Source organism: Lampris incognitus, chromosome 2 (genome assembly GCF_029633865.1).
Source record: "Lampris incognitus isolate fLamInc1 chromosome 2, fLamInc1.hap2, whole genome shotgun sequence".
Lineage (NCBI taxonomy): Eukaryota > Metazoa > Chordata > Actinopteri > Lampriformes > Lampridae > Lampris > Lampris incognitus.
Genome location: NC_079212.1, coordinates 114,501,241 through 114,524,710, shown reverse-complemented (window position 1 = coordinate 114,524,710; position 23,470 = coordinate 114,501,241). Strand labels below are relative to the sequence as shown.

The 23,470-nt window shown below is 44.9% G+C and overlaps 1 protein-coding gene across 1 annotated transcript in view; it reads left to right on the top strand.

Moving 5' to 3' along the window:
- Nucleotides 1-7,246: 7,246 nt before the first annotated feature.
- kif21b (kinesin family member 21B) overlaps nt 7,247-23,470 on the top strand; it is a 117,210-nt gene continuing 100,986 nt past the window's right edge. The window contains 1 exon segment of the mRNA XM_056301305.1: nt 7,247-7,666. Coding sequence (XP_056157280.1) covers nt 7,626-7,666 — 41 coding nt within the window. The 5' untranslated portion in view covers nt 7,247-7,625.

Here is a 23,470-nt window from a genome sequence, read left to right as displayed (position 1 = left end):
TCTCTCTGTATTTGTTATGTTCCTCATTTCTAACAATATCACCTGGTAAAGATTCGCCCCACACATTGTTCCATGGTGTCATGGGGATGTGTAGAATATATAGAGAAGGGGATAGACGGTGAAAGTCATGCTCTATGGGGGTGGGGTGGAGAATGGGTTTGGAGAGGGCACAGCACTACAGGGGGTTATTTCACTGGGCTACAGCACACACACACACACACACACACACACACACACACACACACACACACACACACACACACACACACACACACACACACACACACACACAGAATACATAAGCACTCCCTCTGTAAGACATGCTCACACAAAAGACATCACCACACACATATGTGAAGAAAGGGAAACCAGAGAAATGATACATTCATGCGCACATAGTATGTAAAGCAACCTAACTTTACAATCCTGAAACAAAAATGAAAGACAAAAGAAAGCTGAATCAGTTAATCCGGACACGTTTATTGAGAGAAACGTTTCATCACTCATCTAAGTGACCTCCTCAGTCTCAACTGACTGCAGGTGTGCCCACCCTTAAAAACACCTGGATTATTGAGCATGAATAAAGACGACAATGAAAGAGTTTACAGAAATCGGTCCGCAAATAAACAGAAATAAAACGAACCTGTAATCCCCCATAACTCAATTCTGTGGCATCCAAACTTGGCTGTGAGCTTCTCTCGCTCCCAGCCAGTGAGGACTCTACTGGCTGGCGGTATAATCCTGGCCACTGAAAGCGGGTTGACTATGGTAAAGAATGGGGAATCAGCTTGCAGAGCTTCAAAGCCAAATATAGAGACATCAAAGAACGAGGAAGGAGAATACACCGATTAGCTGAATCTTCCGTCTCCGTTAGTCCGTCTTTACCTGCTTTCTTCCCCAATCACCGACATTTACACACCGGAGGAAAAAGTAGATATGAATTGGACTGAAATGTTTGTGTGATTCTATTAGCAAGAAACTTTACGTCTTTGAGCTTTGCTCCAAATTGAATCAGTTTTTGAAAAGAGAGACAGCGAGAGAGAGAGAGAGAGAGAGAGAGAGAGAGAGAGAGAGAGAGAGAGAGAGAGAGAGAGAGAGAGAGAGAGAGAGAGAGAGAGAGAGAGAGAGAGAGAGAGAAAGAAGCCCATGCTATGTGTGGGCTTTTTTACACACAATTTTTATTTTAATTTTATTTTTAATTTCATTTATCTATTTTACAGATAACTGGGCTCCAATTATCGGGGCATCACACTGCTCAGCCTCCCTGGGAAAGTCTACTCTAGGGTGCTGGAAAGGAGGCTCCGACCGATTGGCCAACCTCGGATCCAGGAGGAATAATGCGGATTCCGTCCTGGCTGTGGAACAACGGACCACCTCTTTACCCTTGCGGAAGTGCTGAGGAGGGCATGGGGGTTTGACCAGCCAGTCTACATGTGTTTTGTGGACTTGGAGAAGGCTTACGACCGTGTACCCCAGTGCACTCTGTGGGGGGTACTGCGGGAGTATGGGGTACTGGGGCAGTTGCTACAAGCCATCTGGCCTTTGTCTAACCAAAGTGAGAACTGTGTCCGCATTCTCGGCACAAGGTCAAACACGTTTTCGGTGGGTGTCGGACTCCGCCAAGGTTGCCCCTCCTCTCCGATTCTGTTTGTGACATTCATGGACAGGATTTCAAGGCGCAGCCAAGGTGAGGAGTGTGTCCGTTTTGGGAACCTCAGAATTGCATCTCTGCTCTTCGCAGATGATGTGGTTTTGTTGGGTTCACCAGAACGCGACCTCCAGCACGCACTGGGGCGGTTTGCAGCTGCGTGTGAAATGGCTGGGATGAGAGCCAGCACCTCCAAGTCTGAGGCCATGGTTCTCTAGCGGAAAATGGTTGATTGCTTCCTCCGCGTTGGGGGTGAGTTGTTGCCTCAAGTGAAGGAGAGGAGTTCAGGTATCTCGGGGTCTTGTTCACGAGTGAGGGTAGGATGGAGCGGGAGATTGACAGGCGGATTGGTGCAGCATCATCAGTGATGTGGATGTTGTACCGGACTTTTGTGGTGAGGAGGGAGCTGAGCCGGAAAGCAAAGCTCTCAATTTACCGGTCAATCTTCGTTCCAACCCTCACCTATGGTCATGAGCTTTGGGTAGTGACCGAAAGGATGAGATCGCGGATACAAGCAGCTGAAATGAGTTTCCTCCGTAGGGTGTCTGGGCTCAGCCTTAGAGATAGGGTGAGGAGCTCGGACATCCGGAGGGAGCTCGGAGGAGAGCCGCTGCTCCTTCGCGTCGAAAGGAACCAGTTGAGTTGGTCCGACTCCGGGCATCTGATTAGGACGCCTCCTGGGCACCTTCCTTTGGAGAGGAGACCCCGGGGTAGACCCAAAACTCGCTGGAGGGACTACATGTCCAATCTGGCCCGGGAACGTATATATTGGGATCCCCCAGGAGGCTCTGGAGGGTGTTGCTGGGGAGAGGGACGTCTGGCGTGCTCTACTTAGCTTGCTGCTACCCCGACCCGACCCCGGAGAAGCGGCTGATGATGAGATGAGATAAAATAAATAATAATAATAAAAAAGATGCTAACTCTTACAAAAAGATTGGAATCTACTGGTGTAGACTCCATTTTCATTATCATATTTCCTGGACTTTAAGTCACTGTTTTTTTAAAAAAAAAATTTTTTTTTACTCATTTGGCTGGTCCTGCGTTTTATTGTCAAATGAATACACTGTATTTCAACTAAGGCCACTAGATTTCACTGTTTAATCTTGTGATTCAATTGAAAATACCATACCAAAATACTGTACCATCTCATCTCATCTCATCTCATCTCATCTCATCTCATCTCATCTCATCTCATCATCAGCCGCATCTCCGGGGTCGGGTCGTGGTGGCAGCAAGCTACGGCACTCCAGACGTTCCTCTCCACAGCAACGCCCTCCAGTACCTCCTGGGGGATCCCAAGACGTTCCCAAGCCACACTGGACATATAGTCCCTCCAGCGAATTCTGGGTCTACCCCGGGGTCTCCTCCCAGTTGGACTTGCCCAGAAAACCTCCAAAGGAAGGCGCCCAGGAGGCATCCTAATCAGATGCCCGAGCCACCTAAACTGGCTCCTCTTGACGCGAATGAGCAGCGGCTCTACTCTGAGCTCCCGCCGGATGTCCGAGCTCCTCACCCTATCGCTAAGGCTGAGCCCAGACACCCTACGGAGGATACTCATTTCAGTCGCTTGTATCCGCGATCTCGCCTTTTCAGTCACTACCCAAAGCTCATGACCATAGGTGAGGGTTGGAACGAAGATTGACTGGTAAATTGAGAACTTTGCCTTTCGGCTCAGCTCCCTCTTCACCACAACGGTCCGAGTCCGGTACAACGTCCGCATTACTGATGATGCTGCACCAATCTGCCTGTCAATCTCCCGCTCCATTTGACCCTCACTCGTGAACAAGACCCCGAGATACCTGAATTCCTCTCCTTCACTTGAAGCAACAACTCATCCCCAACCCGGAGGGAGCAATCCATCATTTTCCGGGAGACAGCGATAATCATGGCCTCAGACTTGGAGGTGCTGGCTCTCATCCCAGCCATTTCACACTCAGCTGCAAACCGCCCCAGTGCGTGCTGGAGGTCGCGTTCTGATGAAGCCAACAAAACCACATCATCTGCGAAAACCAGAGGTGCAATCCTGAGGTTCCCAAAACGGACACACTCCTCATGCTGCGCCTTGAGATCCTGTCCATGAATATCACACAGAATCGGAGAGGAGGAGTAACCTTGGCGGAGTCCGACATCCACCGACAACGTGTTTGACTTTGTGCCGAGAATGCGGACACAGCTCTCACTTTGGTTATACAAAGACCGGATGGCTTGTAGCAACTGCCCCAGTACCCCATACTCCCGCAGTACCCCCCACAGAGTGCCCCGGGGTACACGTTCGTAAGCCTTCTCCAAGTCCACAAAACACATGTAGACTGGCTGGTCAAACTCCCATGCCCCCCTCAGCACTTCCGTAAGGGTAAAGAGTTGGTCCGTTGTTCCACGGCCAGGACGAAATCCGCATTGTCCCTCCTCGATCTGATGTTCGACAATCGGTTGGAGACTCCTTTCCAGCACCCTAGGTAGACTTCCCCAGGGAGGCTGCGCAGTGAGATAGTGTGAAATACGGTACCACCCATAAAAATGCGATTTATGCTCCGGTGTGACTTGCAGTCTGGGAAATACGATATTTACGATTTGTCTTGGAATCTTTTGGCACTTCCCCATTTTACTTTGGTGAAAATGTTCACTTTCGCCACAACCAGTCACGTTAGCTGATTTTGAGATCTACTGTAACCGCTGCCATGCCGGCCTTTTCCCAGCTCACAATTCCATGAACATCAACGTGCCTCATTAATCATTAAAGATCATCATTGGGGACCATGAATGAAACTACTACTTGTTCTTTTTTGCAGGTGTCTTATAGATATGGTTTTTACACAAGGGGAAACCCAAAATTTGCCTCAACCTGCCCCATCTTTCAAATCGCAATTTGAAATTTGAGAAGAAATGGAAATTAAAAAAAAGACCCACAAAAAACGGGAGGTAGACATCTTTATGTACTCAATACATAGTTCAGGTAAATATTATATAAAAGTGAACTGTTTTATTTTTGAAGGAGCTGTCAGCAGACTTATCTATGTGTGATTTGGAGAAAAAAGCGTCAAAAATCCATGTTGGAGAATGAATGAGCAGAATGTTTGTACACAATAAACAAACAACACAGGTGATGCATGGGGAACCCTGACTGTAGGCAGGAAGAAGAAGAGGAAACATCTGCTGTCATTTTATTGCTTTATCTTACTCCATGATTTCATCATGTGCCCATTTTGTATACCGTACACAACCGTGGGTAACCCAGTGGAGAGAATGTATGTTTGTTATTTTTTATTTTATTGTATAAGGCACAAATTCTGCCTAAACATATGACATTGTTCTAAATATAAAGATTACTCACCAGTTTGAAGCATTAGATATTTCCGGTGTTTTATAACACACATTGGGAGTGACGAAGAAGGAACGAATTAGGAACGAGTATATTAGAGGGACAGCTCAGGTTGGACGGTTTGGAGACAAAGCAAGAGAGGCGAGATTTAGATGGCTTGGACATGTGTGGAGGAGAGATGCTGGGTATATTGGGGGAAGGATGCTGAATATGGAGCTGCCAGGGAAGAGGAAAAGAGGAAGGCCAAAGAGGAGGTTTATGGATGTGGTGAGGGAAGACATGCAGGTGGCCGGTGTGACAGAGGAAGATGCAGAGCACAGGAAGAGATGGAAACGGATGATCCGCTGTGGCGACCCCTAACAGGAGCTGTCGAAAGTAGTAGTAGTAGTCGTAGTAGTAGTAGTAGTAGTAGTATAACAACGAGGTTACAGGATAACTTTTTCCACTGAAGAACGAGTATCACGTACTAAGATTGATGAGAAACAGCTGTAAGAGAGGCTTTGAGAGCTTAATGTGTAGGTGGAGGTATACAGTATTTGGCATATGAATGAGTTAATGACTTAATGTGTGGTCTCATGTAAATTATGTAGTTACATAATAGTTAATTTGTATATTGTATTGTGTGTGAGAGACTGCATGCTTATGAGTGTGTGCATGTGGATAATAATAATAATAATAATAATGGATTACATTTATATAGTGCTTTATCTAGACACCCAAAGTGCCAAGAGAAATGTGCTTGTTTGTGTGTTTTGCCACCCCAATTGTGTCGGGTGGTGGCCTGCTCCCAATGGCTCTAGGAGGATTGTGTGAGGATTTATTCTCATAACTGGATGTTGATCTTGTCTGGAATCCAGGACTGCTTGCAGAGAATATCTCTGCTGTTGTAACACAGCCACCTAGTCAGGACACACACACTCAGTCACACACATGCATTCGGGGTCATAAGCTGCTCTGCACAGGATCAGTGGGTTTACAGTTCATAAAGTGTATGAAACTATGAAAAGTGTTTCATAACGTTATAAATGAGATTGTTTTTTTGCAATGTGACTCAGCAGACCAGTGCCTTTGTATCTTACTATGCAACTGTCTGCAGCTGGTTTAGCTATCTTCCATGAACATATGCTAATGCAGTGTTTTTATTTTATTGGTAAGCCATAGAAATGCAGAAACAATGACATTTTAGGTTGCTGGTGTTATCAGTTATTTAACTGAACTGTATTCCACTGGAAAAGTATGTGCGCTTATGCAGAATTCTGAAGTGGCTTATCGCCGGCTAACTGGATTCCCCTCCCCGCTTGATCTAGTGAGAATAAAACTCATGGAGGATGAGAGAGAAAGGATTTGGAAAGATTTTGGTCTTTCTGCTGGATGCACTTGAAGTATATGTCTGAAGTGTTTGCAATGACGTGACACTACCCTGCCAAGACCAAGACCAAGACCAAGAGCAAGAGATAAGTTGGGTGTAGCTTCGGTGTAGCAACTGCAGAATACACTTTGCATAGATGTTTTAGGGAAGGTAAAATGTCCTTTGGGGAAATTTAATTCAGGAGCAGGGTGAACAAACCACGACTGTAGGGAGAATGAATTGAGACAAAAGTAAGAGTATAGGGAGAAAAAAATAGATCAAATTAAAGCTGGAATAGTGCAGTGAAAGGTTAAGTGTGAAACAGAATTGGGGGGGGCAGAGAGAGAGAAAGAGGAGAGAGAAAAGGAGAGAAGGGGTCACATTAAACTACGAAACTACATACTGTTTATGCTTGCAAAATGAAAGAACATGTTTCCCCTTTTGAAGTACTCTGACTCGACACAGGAAGGAACTGAGCAGTGTGTGACTTCCTGCCCGAACTGCTTTATCAATACAGGCCATGCAAAAAGCTCTGAACCCCCGAAGTATTACCACGGAAAACCGGTGCAGATGAACTCCGGCCTCTAATTCTAAGTCATAACCACGCCGTCACGTTACTTTAACCTTTGACCTCGAGGCGTTTAAACCCCACGGCCCATGAATCCACACCTTTCCTTTCCTTCATGGGGACATTCGCACCTCACAGCCGTTTGACTGGTCTCTGATGTTACCGCCGGCAGACTTCGTCGATTTGCGGTCTCTCCTCTACCCAGGCGACGGCGTCCCATTTGAGCTCTCTGATTGGACTTCGATGTTACGTGGGGGGGCGGAACGCGTTGCAGTGGTAGGTCGAGGCGCCTGTCAATCGGACACTATCGGACCCGCCTAGCATGCTCCCGAGTGTGTGATCGTGTGTGTAAACGGACAGACGCGACCCGTACGCGGCGTGGAGTCTGGAGAGGCACTGACATGGTTCGCATAGACGCACTTTAAACAGGGGGAATGTAGCTGCGGAGACGGACGACGGATCAGTCAAGGCACTGCGATGTGAGACAGACAGCGAGTGTTTGAACGACTCACTGCCATGAGAAATGACTGCGAAGAGAGGAGATGAGTCGAGGCGGCTTACCGTCGGCAGGTCTTGACCACCCCGACCGGCTGCAGATTCCGAACCTGAGCTACTCGGTTATACACTAAGGCTTCGTGCCGTAACGCAGGGATTTCACACCGAAAATCAGACGCAGCCAAGTACGTCCCGTACACTTAAAAAACAAACAAGCAAACAAACAAAAAACATCATCGAAACGAGAATGGCGAGCCAGAGCGATTGCTGTGTGAAGGTTTCGTTAAGGTAAGCCCCCGACACGCACCCTCAGGTCTGTCTGCTGAATGATTTCTGCCGACCTATGCAGACCACATTGTCTCTATGCTGCTTCACCATGAACTATCTGCTTCTGCCATATGTGTCTCACTTCAATGCAAACTGTTCAGATAGTCTCTCTTTTCAACGCGAGTTTATGTCATAGCTGTCTTCCCTCTGTACTTAGTTGTGTCATGTCTGTGGGTGGTGCTCTGCACATTATTGATAAGGAAAAGCGTGTGCCGAATGGTAGTGCTATCTCCAACATGGCTGTTTTCTTATTGGGAACATGCGTTGCCGTCATTATAAGTATGTTATAGACGAAGCGGCTCACAAAATTCAGGGCGTAATGTCAGGGTAACTGACAAGGACAGCTGCAGCCAGGTGGGGAGCAGGAAGAATGGGGCGTTCCTGTCATTCAGCACCTTATTCCATGTTCTCCCGTCCATTAAACACATGGCACGGCCGCAGTCTGACGTTAAACCTGCGGGCTTTCTAGCGAGGCGTAGGCTTCAGTAGTCTGATGTTTTGAAAGGTAAGGTGAGTGTCGTGTTATTTGCCTCTGCCAAAATGAATCGAGCACAAAGAGATGCTCTCCTTCAAAGCAACGCCGCCCTCCGGTTTTTGTTAAGAAAAGTGCGCCCCAAAGATTTGTGGCGGAGTCGATACTGATCGATCCGCTTGCGTGCCATAAATTAGCAATGATAAAAATCCAAGGAGCTGCACGTTTATCGACGTATGAAAGCATCATCTATCGGAAGGCATGGCTTGATATTTGAGGGTGCGTATGCACCTTTTGTAGGCTATACTTGCTTACGGGGGGGGGGCGGGATTGGTACAGTGGTAAAATTAATGGCCCCATTTCTTGGGGCGATAGCCTGCGGACGCTCAGAGCCGGCTGTCAATCAGCCGTTGAGCGAGTTTCCTTTGTGCTTGCTCACAATGTCAATAAGAGGAAGCGGGTAAGGTTTTGTTGTGGATGAAAAAGCCGAAGAGGTGAAGAGAATGGCTTCCGAGGCAGCTGGTGGCAAGCCGTTGTTCATATTGGGGAGATGAAAGCTTGAGTTAGTTGAAGCCTGTATTGACTGCAAGCCCCTATACTCTGTTGGTAGGAGGGTAAATGAGTTATGACAGGTATCATTGTAGTTATGTGGCCACACACTTCTTAACACTGCCGGAGAAGAGCTGTTTACCCTCCCAACACACGCACACACACACACCAAGAGCCTGCCTGTGTGTTCAGCTGCCTCGTGCCTCCCTCTGTGATCCAAAGCTGACAAGGACAGGGTCATCAGTGTGTGAGGGTACATAAGCTAGCATTTCTCACGGCAGATCTTACTATGTACTTTCTGTTATCTCTGACGGTGAAAGTGCATGATGCACTATTGCAGGACTTCTGAAATCCCCAAAAGCCTTAAATCAGCCATGTTGCAATTGAACAGCTCTTGTGTAATTACACGGGTATGCAATGAGACGTTTTGGTTGAACCAACACTGTTAATTTTCGTCGTGTGTGTTCCGCGTGTGAATTCACATGCCCTGTAAGTGTTGCTAAAAGTGTCCCTCTATGTATGAGAGGAAATGGGAAGAATACAAATAAACATGGAGAGCAGAACGACTTCCTGTGGAATATGGATGGTTTTTTTTACACGACGACCTTCAAGTCTTTTTCTTGGAGAAAGTCACTTACTGATAAGAGGGGATGGAGTGTAATTGCTCCCAAGTTGCTGGTGTCCCCACGCAGGCAGACTGCATACACTGTGCTTGTGTCCAATAGTGTGTGTGTGTGTGTGTGTGTGTGTGTGTGTGTGTGTGTGTGTGTGTGTGTTAAATTGGCAGCAGTGAAATTGTAACATAGACTACTAATGGCCAGACACTTACCCTCTCCCCGCTCACATGCACACATTCACATATAGGCTACACAAACTAATTTCCAGTGTATCTGCATAGCTGAACAATTCCTATATTACCAACGACATGACCTAGAATCCTGCGTTTCAATGTGAGTGCCTGGGGGATGAATGTGGATGGACATGCACACACATGCACGCATGCCCTCCCTCACACATGCACAAAGTACAGTATGTATCTCTGACCCGTGCTTAAGTCTGCAGTTTTGTGCCACAGCCAAGTCAAACAGAAGATGCAATGTAATGTAGAGCTCTGCTTAGTGGCCCTCATTAAATTGCTTGTGGATTGCTGCTGCATCAATACGCGGCTGCATTCACTTCACGAGATAAGCCTTGTCAAACCCCAGACAAGCACAGAATGGGGAAGCACTTTTTCTTCTTTTGTAGAACCAGCCCTTAACTTCCCACCGCCAGCCCAACGGGGCAACAACATGGGCGTGCACACACACACATGTGCACACACACACTCACGGTTTCACTTCATCCCCATGTGTCTTTCTCATCCTGTTGATGTCATCTTTAGTACCGCGCATTGGCACTATAGATTGAAAGCTTTATAGGTTTTGATCTGAGTGTGTATGTGAAGTGTTTCTGTAAATGTTTTGATTATTTAAAATGTGTACATGTGATTGTGTAAGGTAGGGCTTGAAATGAAAGTGACGGGCACTGTGTAAAATTCCCGTTCGCATTTCTCCCCCTTTCTCTTCTTCTCTTTCCAGTCCTCAAGCCCTTCATCCCACACACATCTCAGACCCGTGGGCGAACCTTGCCCTCCACCTAGGTGCTAAGTCATCTGCCATAGCTATTCGAAAATAGACACAAGAACAACGCTGTTCTCAAGCGCTGTTTTTGGTCATCTACGGTCACCTCGTGACTACTTGTAGATGTTCCTATCCTAATGGCCTCCTCAGGGCTTTTCCCCATCATGCTTTAGACTCTCTTTCCCAAAGATTACTTTGGAAATAGCTATAAGTTGTCATCCATTCACGGTTTCAAATGATGATAAGGTTGAAAACAAGCTCCGTCGAAAAATTGGCTGAGCGTTTCGCTGAGTTTATTCTCCTTAGGTGTCTGAATTATATCGCTTATTTTGAACATTTATGACAGAAATTTTGGCCCAAGGTGATCAGAGTTAAGCTGAAAGAAAGACTGCTTTTTTCCCTCTTTGGTCCTGTGATCATGTTTTGGACCAGTCACACCCAACTGTGCTGCATATGCAATGTAGATGAAAGCAGGAACAACAAAAACAATTGTTAGACAATAAAGTATCTTCTTATTCAAATGTTAAACAAAATTTGAGCAATTTTTTAAAAAGTAGACAAAATAAAACACATGAGTATGTGTTCCTGTCAACTAATGTTGAATGAAACACAGCCTCCCTGTCTACAGGGTCAGACAAAATCATCATCAAATGAGTGCTGGTAAAGGTTGCTGAGCCAAACAGTTTGCACAACAGCTAATCAGTCCTAATTCCCGAGGATATTGAGTTTTCAAAACATTCTTACCATTGGAGATGTTGGGTGCAGTGGTGGCTGGTGCTAACACATTTTTGGGGGGGTGGGTGGGGTGGCACAATTTAGCACACCTGAGAGCTGCTTTAATGTCCACACTGTCACAGAGTTATTAAGAAGGACAATGTAGCCTATAGATGTTATCAGGGGTACAAACCCTGATAAAATCTATAGGCTACAATTGCTGGGTGTCAATGTTAGACCTCTTACATATCCCACGCAATCTACACAAGAGTGAACACAGGTACGTGACCTGTACAACTTTTTTGCATACATACCATATGCCCATATTGGGGCTCTGTCTGAGTAATGAGCGACTAATCAACAAAGGGGCATAAAGGCAACAAATTTGGTAGGAAGCAGCACGAGTTGATGATATAAAAATGGCTGCTGGGGAGGAATTTTTGATATTGTATATTCTCAGTCACCGCCGAAAGATGAAAAAGATGGCCAGTATGTCCTTTAAATACATGGGGAATATTATTCCCCATTATGGCCCTGTGATGACTTGGTAGCTTGTCCAGGGTGTCTCCCCGCCTGCCACCCAATGACTGCTGGGATAGGCTCCAGCATCCCCGCGACCCTGAGAGCAGCATAAGTGGTTTGGATAATGGATGTATGGAAGGATGGAATATTGTTCCGTCGTTTTTTCTATGCATCACTTGGATGAAGAGAGACATTTCCAGTATTTTCGACTGTCACCATCCAAATTCGACAACCTCCTTCATTGCATTGACCTGCTCATTGCCCATGAGAGGAGCCACAGCAGTCCACCACATGCTTTCTGTTGTGACTGTTCCAATAGTCCAGGGTTGCACTGGAAGAGAAATTCAGCCCTGGGGCTGGTCTTGGGGGGGGGGGGGTTCGATGAGGATTGATACATATGTACGGTATATATGACAATCAGTTACAGTTGGGGCTGGGGGGGGGTGTTACAGGACATTGCCCACTAGATTTAGCACCCTTGTCCTTGCTGGTAATGACATAGTCTTTTATATTTGACAGGGGATTCTGAAGGTATTCAAAGGCTTTTGCAGTGGAAAGTAGCATATGTCTATTCCAGGACATATTTCAGTTGGCACAGATTTACATTGTAACACGCCATCAGCATGGCTTGAACAAATAGCCTGACAGTGGGGTCGTTTTGTAACCACAAGTTACAGCAGTTTTAAATGAACATGTAGCCTAACCTAGCCTATAATTTAATGTTCATTTTACTGCTTCAGTCTGTTTCTCTTAAATAGCGCTGCTGGCTGCTTTAGGATGCTAATGCCCAAACAGTATGTCAATTATTTATTTATTTGGCCACGGCGCACACGTAACTGCCGCCGTGGGCTATGCATCGCAAAGACCTGAGAGGGACGTTTAGGACATGCTGGCAACTGATGTATGGACACACGGAGCATAACAAATAAAGTTACAGAGGTGAGGACATGCCAAAGCTAGCTAGCTATGTAGTTAGCCTAGTTTTACTCATGCCACTCTTAGGATATGACTAACCCGGTTTCCTCCCACAGTCCAAAGACATGTAAGTCAGGTGAATTTGCGGTACTAAATTGTCCCTAGGAATGAATGTGTGTTTGCGTGTTTGTGTGTGTGTGTGTGTGAGCTCTGTGATGGCTTGGCGGCCTGTCCAGGGTGTCTCCCCGCCTGCTGCCCAATGACTGCTGGGCTAGGCTCCAGCATCCCCGCGACCCTGAGAGCAGGGTAAGTGGTTAAGACAATGGATGGATGGATGGAACATAGTGGCTACTTGCTGGTCCCTGCCTTTTTCATTGAACACTGCCTTGCTCCACCTACACGCGCAGCACAGGTGCATCGTGGGTATGGGACGGTTTTGTGCTTGTTCACATTTGGAAACCTGTGCCGCTAATGTCGGCTCCCTTTTTTCTCTCATTTTTTTGGCCTGTCCTTCACTTTTTGACATTTTCTTGTCCTTGGCTTTCGTTAGCTGTCTCACTCCTGCATGTTACTTTTGCATAAACTAATTTGGTTGTGATTGGCCAGTGAGCATAGTCCCGGAACACGCATGCAGCATGCTTTTATTTGCAACCCGAATGATAGACACACAGGACCTGTTATGGATTTTTTGACGGTCCACCGGCCACTGATGCGGCAGCCCACTGCGATTAGTCGCGGTTTGCCCGATGACCAGCAGAGGTGTAAAAACCAGGTCCAGAAAGTAAAAGTCCAAACCATGTATTTGCTCCAGAGTTGTGACCAAGTCACTGTTATGCAAGTCATAAGTAAGTCTCAAATCTTAACCTTCGAGTCTCAAGTCAAGTCCCAAGTCATGAAGGGCAAGTCTCAAGTCAAGTCCCAAGTCACCGAGCTCAGGTCAAGTCAAGTCACAAGTCCCTAATTTCAGGTGTCAAGTCATCAAGTCTGAAATGTAGGGTGTTTTATACCAATTTAACACATTTTTTTAAATTCAGGTAATATTAAATTGTTTCATTACAATAGTACATAAATAAACCACAGATAATGTTAGAAATAATTGTTATTTTATTGTGTTCAAATTTGGACAACAGTTGGATTTTGTTTTACATTTAAGAAATAATAAAAGGCACACTCTAAATCACAATTGAGCACACAACTCTTAATAACAATACAAAACATATTGACCATTCCAATACACAATAAACAAACACTCTCTCTGCTTGTCTAGTTCGACCTACAATTCCTTGCACTTGCAAAATATCAAGTTGGCTAGAACTTTATCGCCTCCCTCCAAAGCCACTCCTCCAAAACACGCAAACACGCACTGCCTGACTAGCCTACTGCTGGAGGTAGATAGGTTGACAGGCAGGTAGGCCATCCAATCATTTTAACCGGACACCTTAAAATGATTGGATGGGTTTATAACGGTCCTGCGACTTCCACAGATTACTCTTTTTATTTTTTTAATTTAGTGTCAGAGCATTTTATTTATTGATTGCTGTCGGGATGTAAAGAGAACTGCAAAAAATATAACAAAAAGTGCTTCTGAAAAAATCGCCTTCCCTACCTTTAATTATTTGACTCCCTAGATTAGTGGAATCAGGGGTGCTGTTGGTGTAATTCAATAAATACATGGGCTGTGTGTGACGAAAGGCGCACCCTACTTATGTATGCTTATTAAGTACCGATGTACGTGACGATGTGTATTTAATAAGCGTACATTAAAATATATAGGGGTGCGTTTTTGGTCACAGCCATGGAGGTTTTAGAACCACTGGACTAGACACAAGGGAGTATTTCACAAAGGTGGCTAACTGAGTATGCCTGACATCTGCGCAAAGTAAACCCAGGAAACCCTTCAGATCTGGAACATGGATTGAAGTAAAAAGAGCTGTTCTGGGGTTCACTCTGTGCAGAAGTGAGGCTTGCCTAGTTAGCCAGCTTTGTGAAATAACCTACTACCCCATGGCTCTAATCTAAGCCTATGCTTAGTAGGCTATGTTTCATATTGGGTGCAGTGCACTGTGTGTCATGCTCTGAGCATTATTTCAATTGCCATTGTGCCATACAAAAAGTGTTGTAATACAGGAAATTATAGGTATTAATTTTGGTTTCATGAAACAAGTAAATGTATTTATAAATGTTTATAATTCAATGGAGAAAAATCTTTCCAAAGACAGTATATAACTAGGTTAATTTGAATCATGGAGATACTTTAATATTTTTTATTTATTTGTTTATTTTACAGGAACAATGCACAATAACTATATTGCACCAGAATTAGCTATAAGCTAATTTGCATCTGTAGTCCCTCGGCAGGAGTCGTAGGTAGCACATAATTCGGAGCATCAAGTCTAAATGCTCAATTAAAAACAGTGTAAACATAATCACGATTGAATACCACTAGTTCAGTGCCCGTTCGGAATGGGCTGATTTTCTCGAGAACCGCATTATATTACGCATATTTAAAACTATATCATATTATATTATAGTATGATACGTGAAACCATGCACTGAAACAGTGTTTGATAGGCTAATTATCAGGGGGCAACAGGGGGTATGCTAACTCATTCCGGTGACTGCTACATCGCCCAGACATCGTTTGCCCACTGGGCCAACATAATTGAATATTCGCTGTTAGGTGTTCTGAAACAGAACAGTACGTTCAATTGTATTTCTGAGATGAGATTGGGACGATGTTTGGGCGATACAGCCTGGCTGGCGTATTCCTAACGGGCAGATTGGGTCTGTGTGTGTGTCTGACCACTCACACGCTACTGTACCTGTAGCCTGGCTAGCAAACAAACTTACTTCTCTTTGTGGCTTTTCAGATGACGCACAAAATTTGACGTTGTTGAAATCCCATCTGATAATTTTGCTGCACATGTTTTACAAACGGCAGTCCTTTTCTTCCCAACAACTTCGAAGTTCTTATAGCCGTAAATACTTATTTTTGGAATCGTTCCAGCAGCAGCTGCACTTGCCATGATTGCAAACTCTCCGCGCTCATGTTGAGTAAAGCTGACGTTAGTTTTTGAGTAGCATGATGGTACCTCCAATTAGATTTGAGTATTTTTGTTTTCCCGCCCATCTAGACGTTTGATTGGCCCTACGCGATGCGCGTGCGTAGGTAATTGTGTGCGCGCTGGAAATGAAGAATGATTACAAAATAAAATAAATAAAATACGAGAGAGGTGCATCCCGCATAAACATTGAGAAAACACTCAAACAATTCTCTCGAGTCATTCAGCTCAAGTCCAAGTCCAAGTCATAGATGTCAAGTCTCAAGTAATTTTCATTTTGGCAAGTCAAGTCGCAAGTCATCAAATTTGTGACTCGAGTCGCACTCGAGTCCAAGTCATTTGACTAGAGTCCACAACTCTGATCCACTCATGCACTACACCAGCAGATTCTAGTCAACACCTCTCCTCAACTAGGTAGGGAAAACTAGCTAATGAAATCAGCTGGTTTAGTAACATGGTTGGAGCAAATACACGGTTTGGACATTTACTTTCTTGACCTGGTTTTTACAACTCTGAATTGACCAGTACACCAATGCAATAGTCAATTGTGTTGTTGAGTGGTATTTGCATTTAGCGCCTGTAGGGGAAACGTGTGGAATTGCACCACACATTTGCGTCATGTTACAAAAATTGGATGCACATATTTGCTAAACAAGAATGCAAGAAATGCCACTTTAATTGATATTTGCGTCGTTGCGCGCGTTGGCTTGCACAGGGTATATAACAGGCTTAAGGCTGCATCAGCTGCACCTGGTTGCATTTCATGCTGTCCAAAGATTAAGATGAGGAAATGCAGTAATATAACAACAATAAAAAAAAGTTTCCTTTACCCTTTATCGCATCTTCTTTTCTCCATTACTCGTTATTGCATCTTCTCTTTATCGACACCAACTTTTCCACCAATAGCAATCAATGTTCTTCGCCATACTTAAGATTTTCAGTTTTTCTTATTCACTACTCAATGTTGGCAGAAACATACAGTATAGCATCACTAGCAGAGTTGTTCAGGCTTGTTTTAATGGCGACATTGAGTTCTGATTCCATAAAAATGATTCAATATTGTCATCCAAACATATGCTGCAAATGCTCATCACTCTGTGACCAAAATGTTGGTCTCATAACAAAACCTAGTACTTGAACGCAAACACGTAAAGGGCCCCTCACAGCTTAGGCTGTCATGTAAAGGCTTTAAATGGGAGTTTAAAAATGTTTTGTTGGTGGATGTATGTCCTGTGTATGCTACCAGTCTCGCCTGTTTCCTGTGTGTGAGCAGTTCACCATGCAGGCTCTGTCTGGGTTACACACCTCCCTAGGGGGTCTGCCGTTAAAATGGTCGGACTTTGGTGGGAAATTGTGTGTTTCTGTGTGTGTGTGTGTGTGTGTGTGTGTGTGTGCACACGCGCTCTGTTGCATGCATATGTGCATGTGTTTATATGAGAGATTGAGAGAGAGAGAGAGAGCGAGAGAGAGAGAGAGAGAGAGAGAGAGAGAGAGAGAGAGAGAGAGAGAGAGAGAGAGAGAGAGAGAGAGAGAGAGAGAGAGAGAGAGAGAGAGAGAGAGAGAGAATATTTAGTTTATATGCCTCAGTATTGTCCTCAGGGGTTTATTGTGAAGCTCCTCATGAGAGTCTGCTGAGGCGCGGTTTCACCCTTGCTTCTGCTAAGTCATCTGTGATTCTGTGTTACAGGTCAGTGCAAGAAAGTGTTTTTTTTGCCATGGAGTTGGGTGTCGCCATGGAAGCAATTTCTAATCAGTGATTTGACTTTTACCAAGAAAAAAACAGCAGGAAATGTGACAAAGCACACACCCAAGTTGGCCATCCACAGCTGACCATCACTTCCCCCTCACTCTGGCCTGCACACATGTTTGCTTTATCTTCACAGCTAATTAGACCTAACAGTTCAAAATAAGTCATTTGCTGCAGAGTGTGAAATGAGTGGCCAGGGTGGAATGTATTGCATGTGAGCGTACATGTGTATTTGTGTGGGTATGTGCATGCTTATCTGATGTTACATGTTTGTCACTAAAGCACGATGGTAAAAAAAAATAAAATACTGTGGAAGACCAGACCAGATTTGAAAAAAAGGTCCATTATGTAAAACAATAAATGTGACTCTGAGACTATTTGAAACAGAGCAATGTTTTTCTGTTTCCTACAGCAGTGGGCAATGCATTCCCCTCAAGCATTATTCATTTATTGTTACAGTTGGAAATTTAAAGGAAGAGTAGAGGAAAATACATGAAAGAACTGTCTAGCAGGGATTCTCAGAAGAGAAAATTCACAGATTTTCAGCCTTATCTCTTTGTCTATCTGCGACAAGGATAGCCCATGAAAAACACCTGCAGTTGTTCCTGCATCTCTGGGGCGGAAATCTTTTTTCTCCCATTTTCTCCCCAAGTGTACTCGGTCAATTACCCTACTCTTCACAAACGGCTTCCCACCCGCAGACACGGCCAATGTGTCTGTAGAGACGCCCGACCAAGCCTGCGGTAACGCGGGGGATTCGAACCGCCGACCCCCGTGTTGGTAGGCAACGGAATAGACCACTACGCTACCCGGACGCCCGCGGAAGTCTTTTTTTTCTCTTCTGGGCGCCAAGTGACGTATCGTGACGTCATTCAGCCGCTGGAAAAACTAAATAATAGTCTAGCAGGGTTTCAAATACTCTGCTCTAAACACGCTGCCCAATAAAATAAAATAAAATCGTTGTTCTCTCGGTTAAACTGTTTCCAATGGTGGAAAGGACATCTCAAAACACTAGCGTTGAGGGTTTTATGGACGACGTAAAAATAGAGGGTTACGCGCAGCAATGCATTACGGGAAAGGCGGCAAGCGGAACACTGATTTCTCTACACGGTGAGGATTGTATTGCTTCTATCAGCTACTCATCAGTAATGATTACACATACTCAAAACCATCGGCCAAATTTCTGCTGGAGTGTACGCTAGAAGATGGGTCGCACGTCTCGGGGCCGATATGCAGTAATTTTAAAGGTGAAAAAACCCCCCCTACCCCCAGTTTAGATAGTTCGCGGCTCCATGTGAGATTTAAACTAGGACTAAGTTAAAACCTAGTTTATGGCTGGACCGCGACTACATTTAGAAAGCGGCTGTTTTTGCGCGACTACTTTTAAAAAGCGGTTGTTGTTTTTTTGACATCGGTTCCGTGAACAGCGGCTGTACCGGACAGCAGTTTTGAAACCCTGATTATTTATACAGTTGAATAGCGCGAATTTATTTTTTTGTATGAAATAATTACCTGGCTACACTCACTGCTGCCACGATCACAGGGAAGTTTGTGCGTGACACGCCTTAGAAATGCGTTTCAGTTACCATCAACTCTCCGAAGAGGCTGATTTACACTCTTAACTGCACATGGCTATTAGCGCTGGTGTTTGTGAATTAGACTGTTTTTTTGCAATGAGGTGTATAGTATCCATGGGCAGGACGCCCGTTAGCGTATGAATCTCTGCGCTGATACATGGCCAACAGGGAAACTCCCTCTTCCGTGTTTACCAGCGACGTTGGTCCCGCTGTTGCGATCCAGCCAAAGATGCCATAATCTGGGGGTAATGTTGGGATTCAGCACAGGTATCAAACCACGCGTCGCAGTTTTTTTGTTTGTTGTTGTTACGTTTGGAAATATCTCTCGGAGTGGATGGCGACACACCACCTGAAGCTCAATCTGGACAAGATAGAGCTGATGTTCCTCCCGCGGAAAGGTTGCCCGCACCGAGACCTGGCCATCACCATTGACAACACCATGGTGACGCCAAACGTTGCATTGGTTGCTCGCTCCTGCAGATTTTTCCTCTATAACATCAGGAGGATTCGCCCATTCCTCACCGACGAGATGGCACAGGTGCTCATCCAGGCTCTGGTCATCTCCTGGCTGGACTATGGCAACTCCCTCCTTGCTGGCGCCCCGGCGTCGGCCATCTGACCTCTGGAGCTTGTTCAGAAAGCTGCAGCTCGTCTGGTGTTCAACCGCCCTAAGTTCTCCCACACACCCCGTTCTCATGTCCCTACACTGGCTCCCAGTAGCTGCTCGCATCCAGTTTAAGACTCTGGTGCTAGTTTACAGGGCAGTGAAAGGAACAGCTCCTTCCTATCTCCAGGCCATGGTCAAGCCCAGACCCCTGCCCGACCACTTCGCTTTGCTGCCTCGGGACGCCTGGTTGCCCCGTCACTCAGAGGCCCTTGCTGCCGATCGACCCGGTCACGGCTCTTTTCTGTCCTGGACCCACGGTGGTGGAATGAACTCCCCACTGATGTCAGGACAGCAGAGCCGCTGCCCATCTTTCGGCGCAGGTTGAAAACTCACCTCTTTAAGAACTACTACCCTGTTACTTGTTCTTAGCACTTATTGTATTCACTCATTTAAAAAAACAAACTCTTTCTTGAACTTTTACTTTAGCACTGGTTTTGCTCTTAGATGCTTGTTTAGATGCACTTATGACCTCTGAGGACTAGTAGTTCTCCTGATTTCCTACGTTAAATGCACTTATTGTAAGTCGCTTTGGATAACAGCGTCGGCTAAATGGCTGTAATGTAATGTAATCTCAGTCTACTCTGGACAACGCTCAAATCAACAGCAACCATGGAGGAAAGCGAGAGCACCAATTCTATAAACTAACTATAAATCTGTATCACAGAAAGTTGAATCACTTCATCTGGACACAACGTTTATTGAGAGAAACATTTCATCATTTATTTAAGTGACCTCTTCAATCTCAACTGACTGCAGGTATCTCCACCCTTATAAACAATACAATAGCATAACGACCGAAAACAACAATCAGTTTCATATACAAATTGCCAGGACTTTTCAATGACAATGTGTACTATTCACAGAGGATTTGGGGATGGTTTCAAATGGCATTGTAAGATGGCGACAGATGTACTCTTATACCCCCCGCTCGGTTCAGTGATGGTTGTTTCCGCTTCCCATCGACTGCTTCTTTGACTTCCCGTTCAAACCAGCGTTCCTCCCTATCAAGGATGTGCACATCCTCATGCTTGAAGGAGTGGCCACTGGCCTGTAGATGGGTGTAGACTGTGGAGTTCTGGCCTGACATGTTAGCTCTTCTGTTTTGTGCCAGCGTCTGTTTGGTTTTCCCGATGTACAAGTCGTGGCAATCCTCCTGGCACTTAATAGCATACACTATAATATTGCTCTGTTTGTGCCGGGGGACGCGATACTTGGAGTGGACCAATTTCTGGCACAGCTTGTTTTGGGGTTTGAAAGGAACTGAGACGCGATGTTTGGAAAATATGCGTCTCAACTTTTCCAACACTCCCGCCACATATGGAATCACCACTGGTTTACCCTTAGGCAGCTGTTGTCCTTTCTTCGATCAGCTGGTGCACTGTTTGGGCAATGAAATGCTAAGAGCGCTGGGTTAACAGCAGGAAGCCTGGTTACCAAGCCCTTGTGTTGTCCCACCATTGGTGGAGCCCCATCGGTGACAATGGACACAATTTTGCTCACGTCCAAGCCATTCTTCTCAAAGAACTGTGTTAATTCATTAAAGAGGATTTCCCCAGTTGTGTGCCCAGGCAGAGAAAGCAAACAAAGCAGCTCTTCCCGAAAGGTCTTCCCATCAGAAATTCTTGTGAACACAGATAAGCTTTTCCATATTGGTTCTGTCACAGGATGAGTCTATGGCTAGTGATATGGCTTCTGCTTTCTTCAAATCAGTGAGTAGGCGTGAAAAACACTCCTCCGTTCAAAGTTCTACTCTTTTCGTTGCTGTGTTAGCTGACAATAGCACCTGCTTTAATTGCTCCACAACCGTTTTCTTGTTTTTCTCATCATGATTTAAAACTTCACCAACCATATCAATTGCACAAGTTTTAATCAACTTAGCATCAGCGACTGGCTTCTTAACTTTAGCAAGGTTACATGAAATATGCAATGCTGCAGCTGTTGCACTCTTGGGCCAATGTTGATTTACAGATAGTAGAAACGGAGTGATTATATGATATCATATTTGCTATTTTTTGTTTGCGGTGATCTGATTTTATAGGGTAGTTGGCATTAAAACTGGCAGCATGCATAATGTTGAAGTGCCACTTGAGATTATCTGCTTTGCAGACAGCTATGTTCTGCATGCATATCAAGCATGTCGGTTTGGCATTAGTGTGGTCCGGTAAAATAAAACAAAACTGATGAGTCCAGTCAGATTTGAACTGACAGTTTTCCTGGTCAACTTTCCGCTTTTTCGCACAGGTTATGTTCTTGGTTTACGACAGTGTCACTTAGCTGGTGAATAGCTCTGTCTAGTCAAGAATCGTAGAGAGTGCGGAGTATGTATTACGTCTACATGCGCTCTATGGCATAAGTCAAGTGTACGGTGTGGGCTGAGGTCAAAATAAAGTAGAGCAGTACACACTTTATTTCACATGTTGCGCAAATTATTTCACATGTTATGATAGGTGCGTTAGTGCCAATGGGTTGATGTGGGCCAGACATTTGGCTCTCATGGGCCGGATCTGGCCTGTGGGCCACTTGTTGGGGTTCAGTGCTGTAGAACTTTAACCAAGTCTTTGCTGCATCCACCAGGCAGTTTGATGTTCGTGAGACAAAATCTGCGGCATTTTTTGCCCCTTTCCGTACACTCACGTGTGTTGGTGAAGGGTACAATATTAGTCATTATACAAAGACATTTTATGTAAAATTGAATACAACACAATATTTGTTCTGTGTTAAAGTTTCATTTTCCCGGGCCGGGACACATGACTGCTGTATTCCTGACCCATCTGGATAGAATCTCTGCAGTCTGTGTTGGTTTTCTGTCCTGTCAACTCAGACTGTTTATTTATGGGAGAAAAAATATACAACGTTATTAATTTGTTCACGCAAAAACGTGTTGCATCACTACCCAAACTGCTTCTGTGGCATCCAGCATGCGTTGTGCTTCGAGATGCGTCATGTTAATGTGTTTGGTCACATCAGCATTCTTCCTCTCAGGTTTGATATGTCATTCCTTTGAATGCATAGACAATGAATGCTTCATTCATGGAAGCAAAAAAGAGTGGAGTCGTATGATGCCAGTCATTCATTTTATAAGGGCAGTCCATCCATCCGTCCATTATCCAAACCGCTTGTCCTACATAGGGTCGCGGGAAGCTGGAGCCTATCCCAGCATTCAGTGGGCGGCAGGCAGGAAGACACCCTGGACAGGCCGCCAGTCCATCACAGGGCCGACGCATTCACACCCAGGGGCAATTTAGTATGGCCGATTCACCTGACCTACATGTCTGGACTGTGGGAGGAAACCAGAGCACCCAGAGGAAACCCACACAGACACAGGAGAATTTTTTTTTTTAAAAATCTAATGATTCAGACACCTTAAAATTGTTTGGTACGAAAGATATGGCCTTAATACATTTCAAAGCCACAACATTGTGAACAAACAACAAAATGAGCTGTTTACTGTCATTGGAGACAATTTCCAGTTCTACTCAATAGTGGTATTTAGGGTGTAAACCAGATAAGAGGGTAGGTACTATGTTGGTTTAGGTCTAATGGTAAAATGTTGGGTTTAGGTTTGGACTGTTTGGACCTTGCTGTGGACCTGTGCTGTGTGTCTACTCCTTTCTCTTGTTTCACTTCATATTTCCTGTTATAAATTGTTGTTCAGTCAACAATGGCCGAAATTTAAAAAAAAAAGAAGAAGCTAGACTTCATAAATCACAAGGGATTAGAGGAGATGTAAAAGGTGCCCTCTTTATCACCGATTTTGTAACAGCGTCTGTGTTGCATAAGCAAGCCCTAAGACACGGGGACGTTGGTTGCTGTTCTCTGACAAACTGAGGACACAAAAAGTCTGGGAAAGAGCTCAGCTAGCTACTAAGCCACTAAAGTCTGGCTTATAAAAAACAATGATATGTTTCTCTACATGATCAA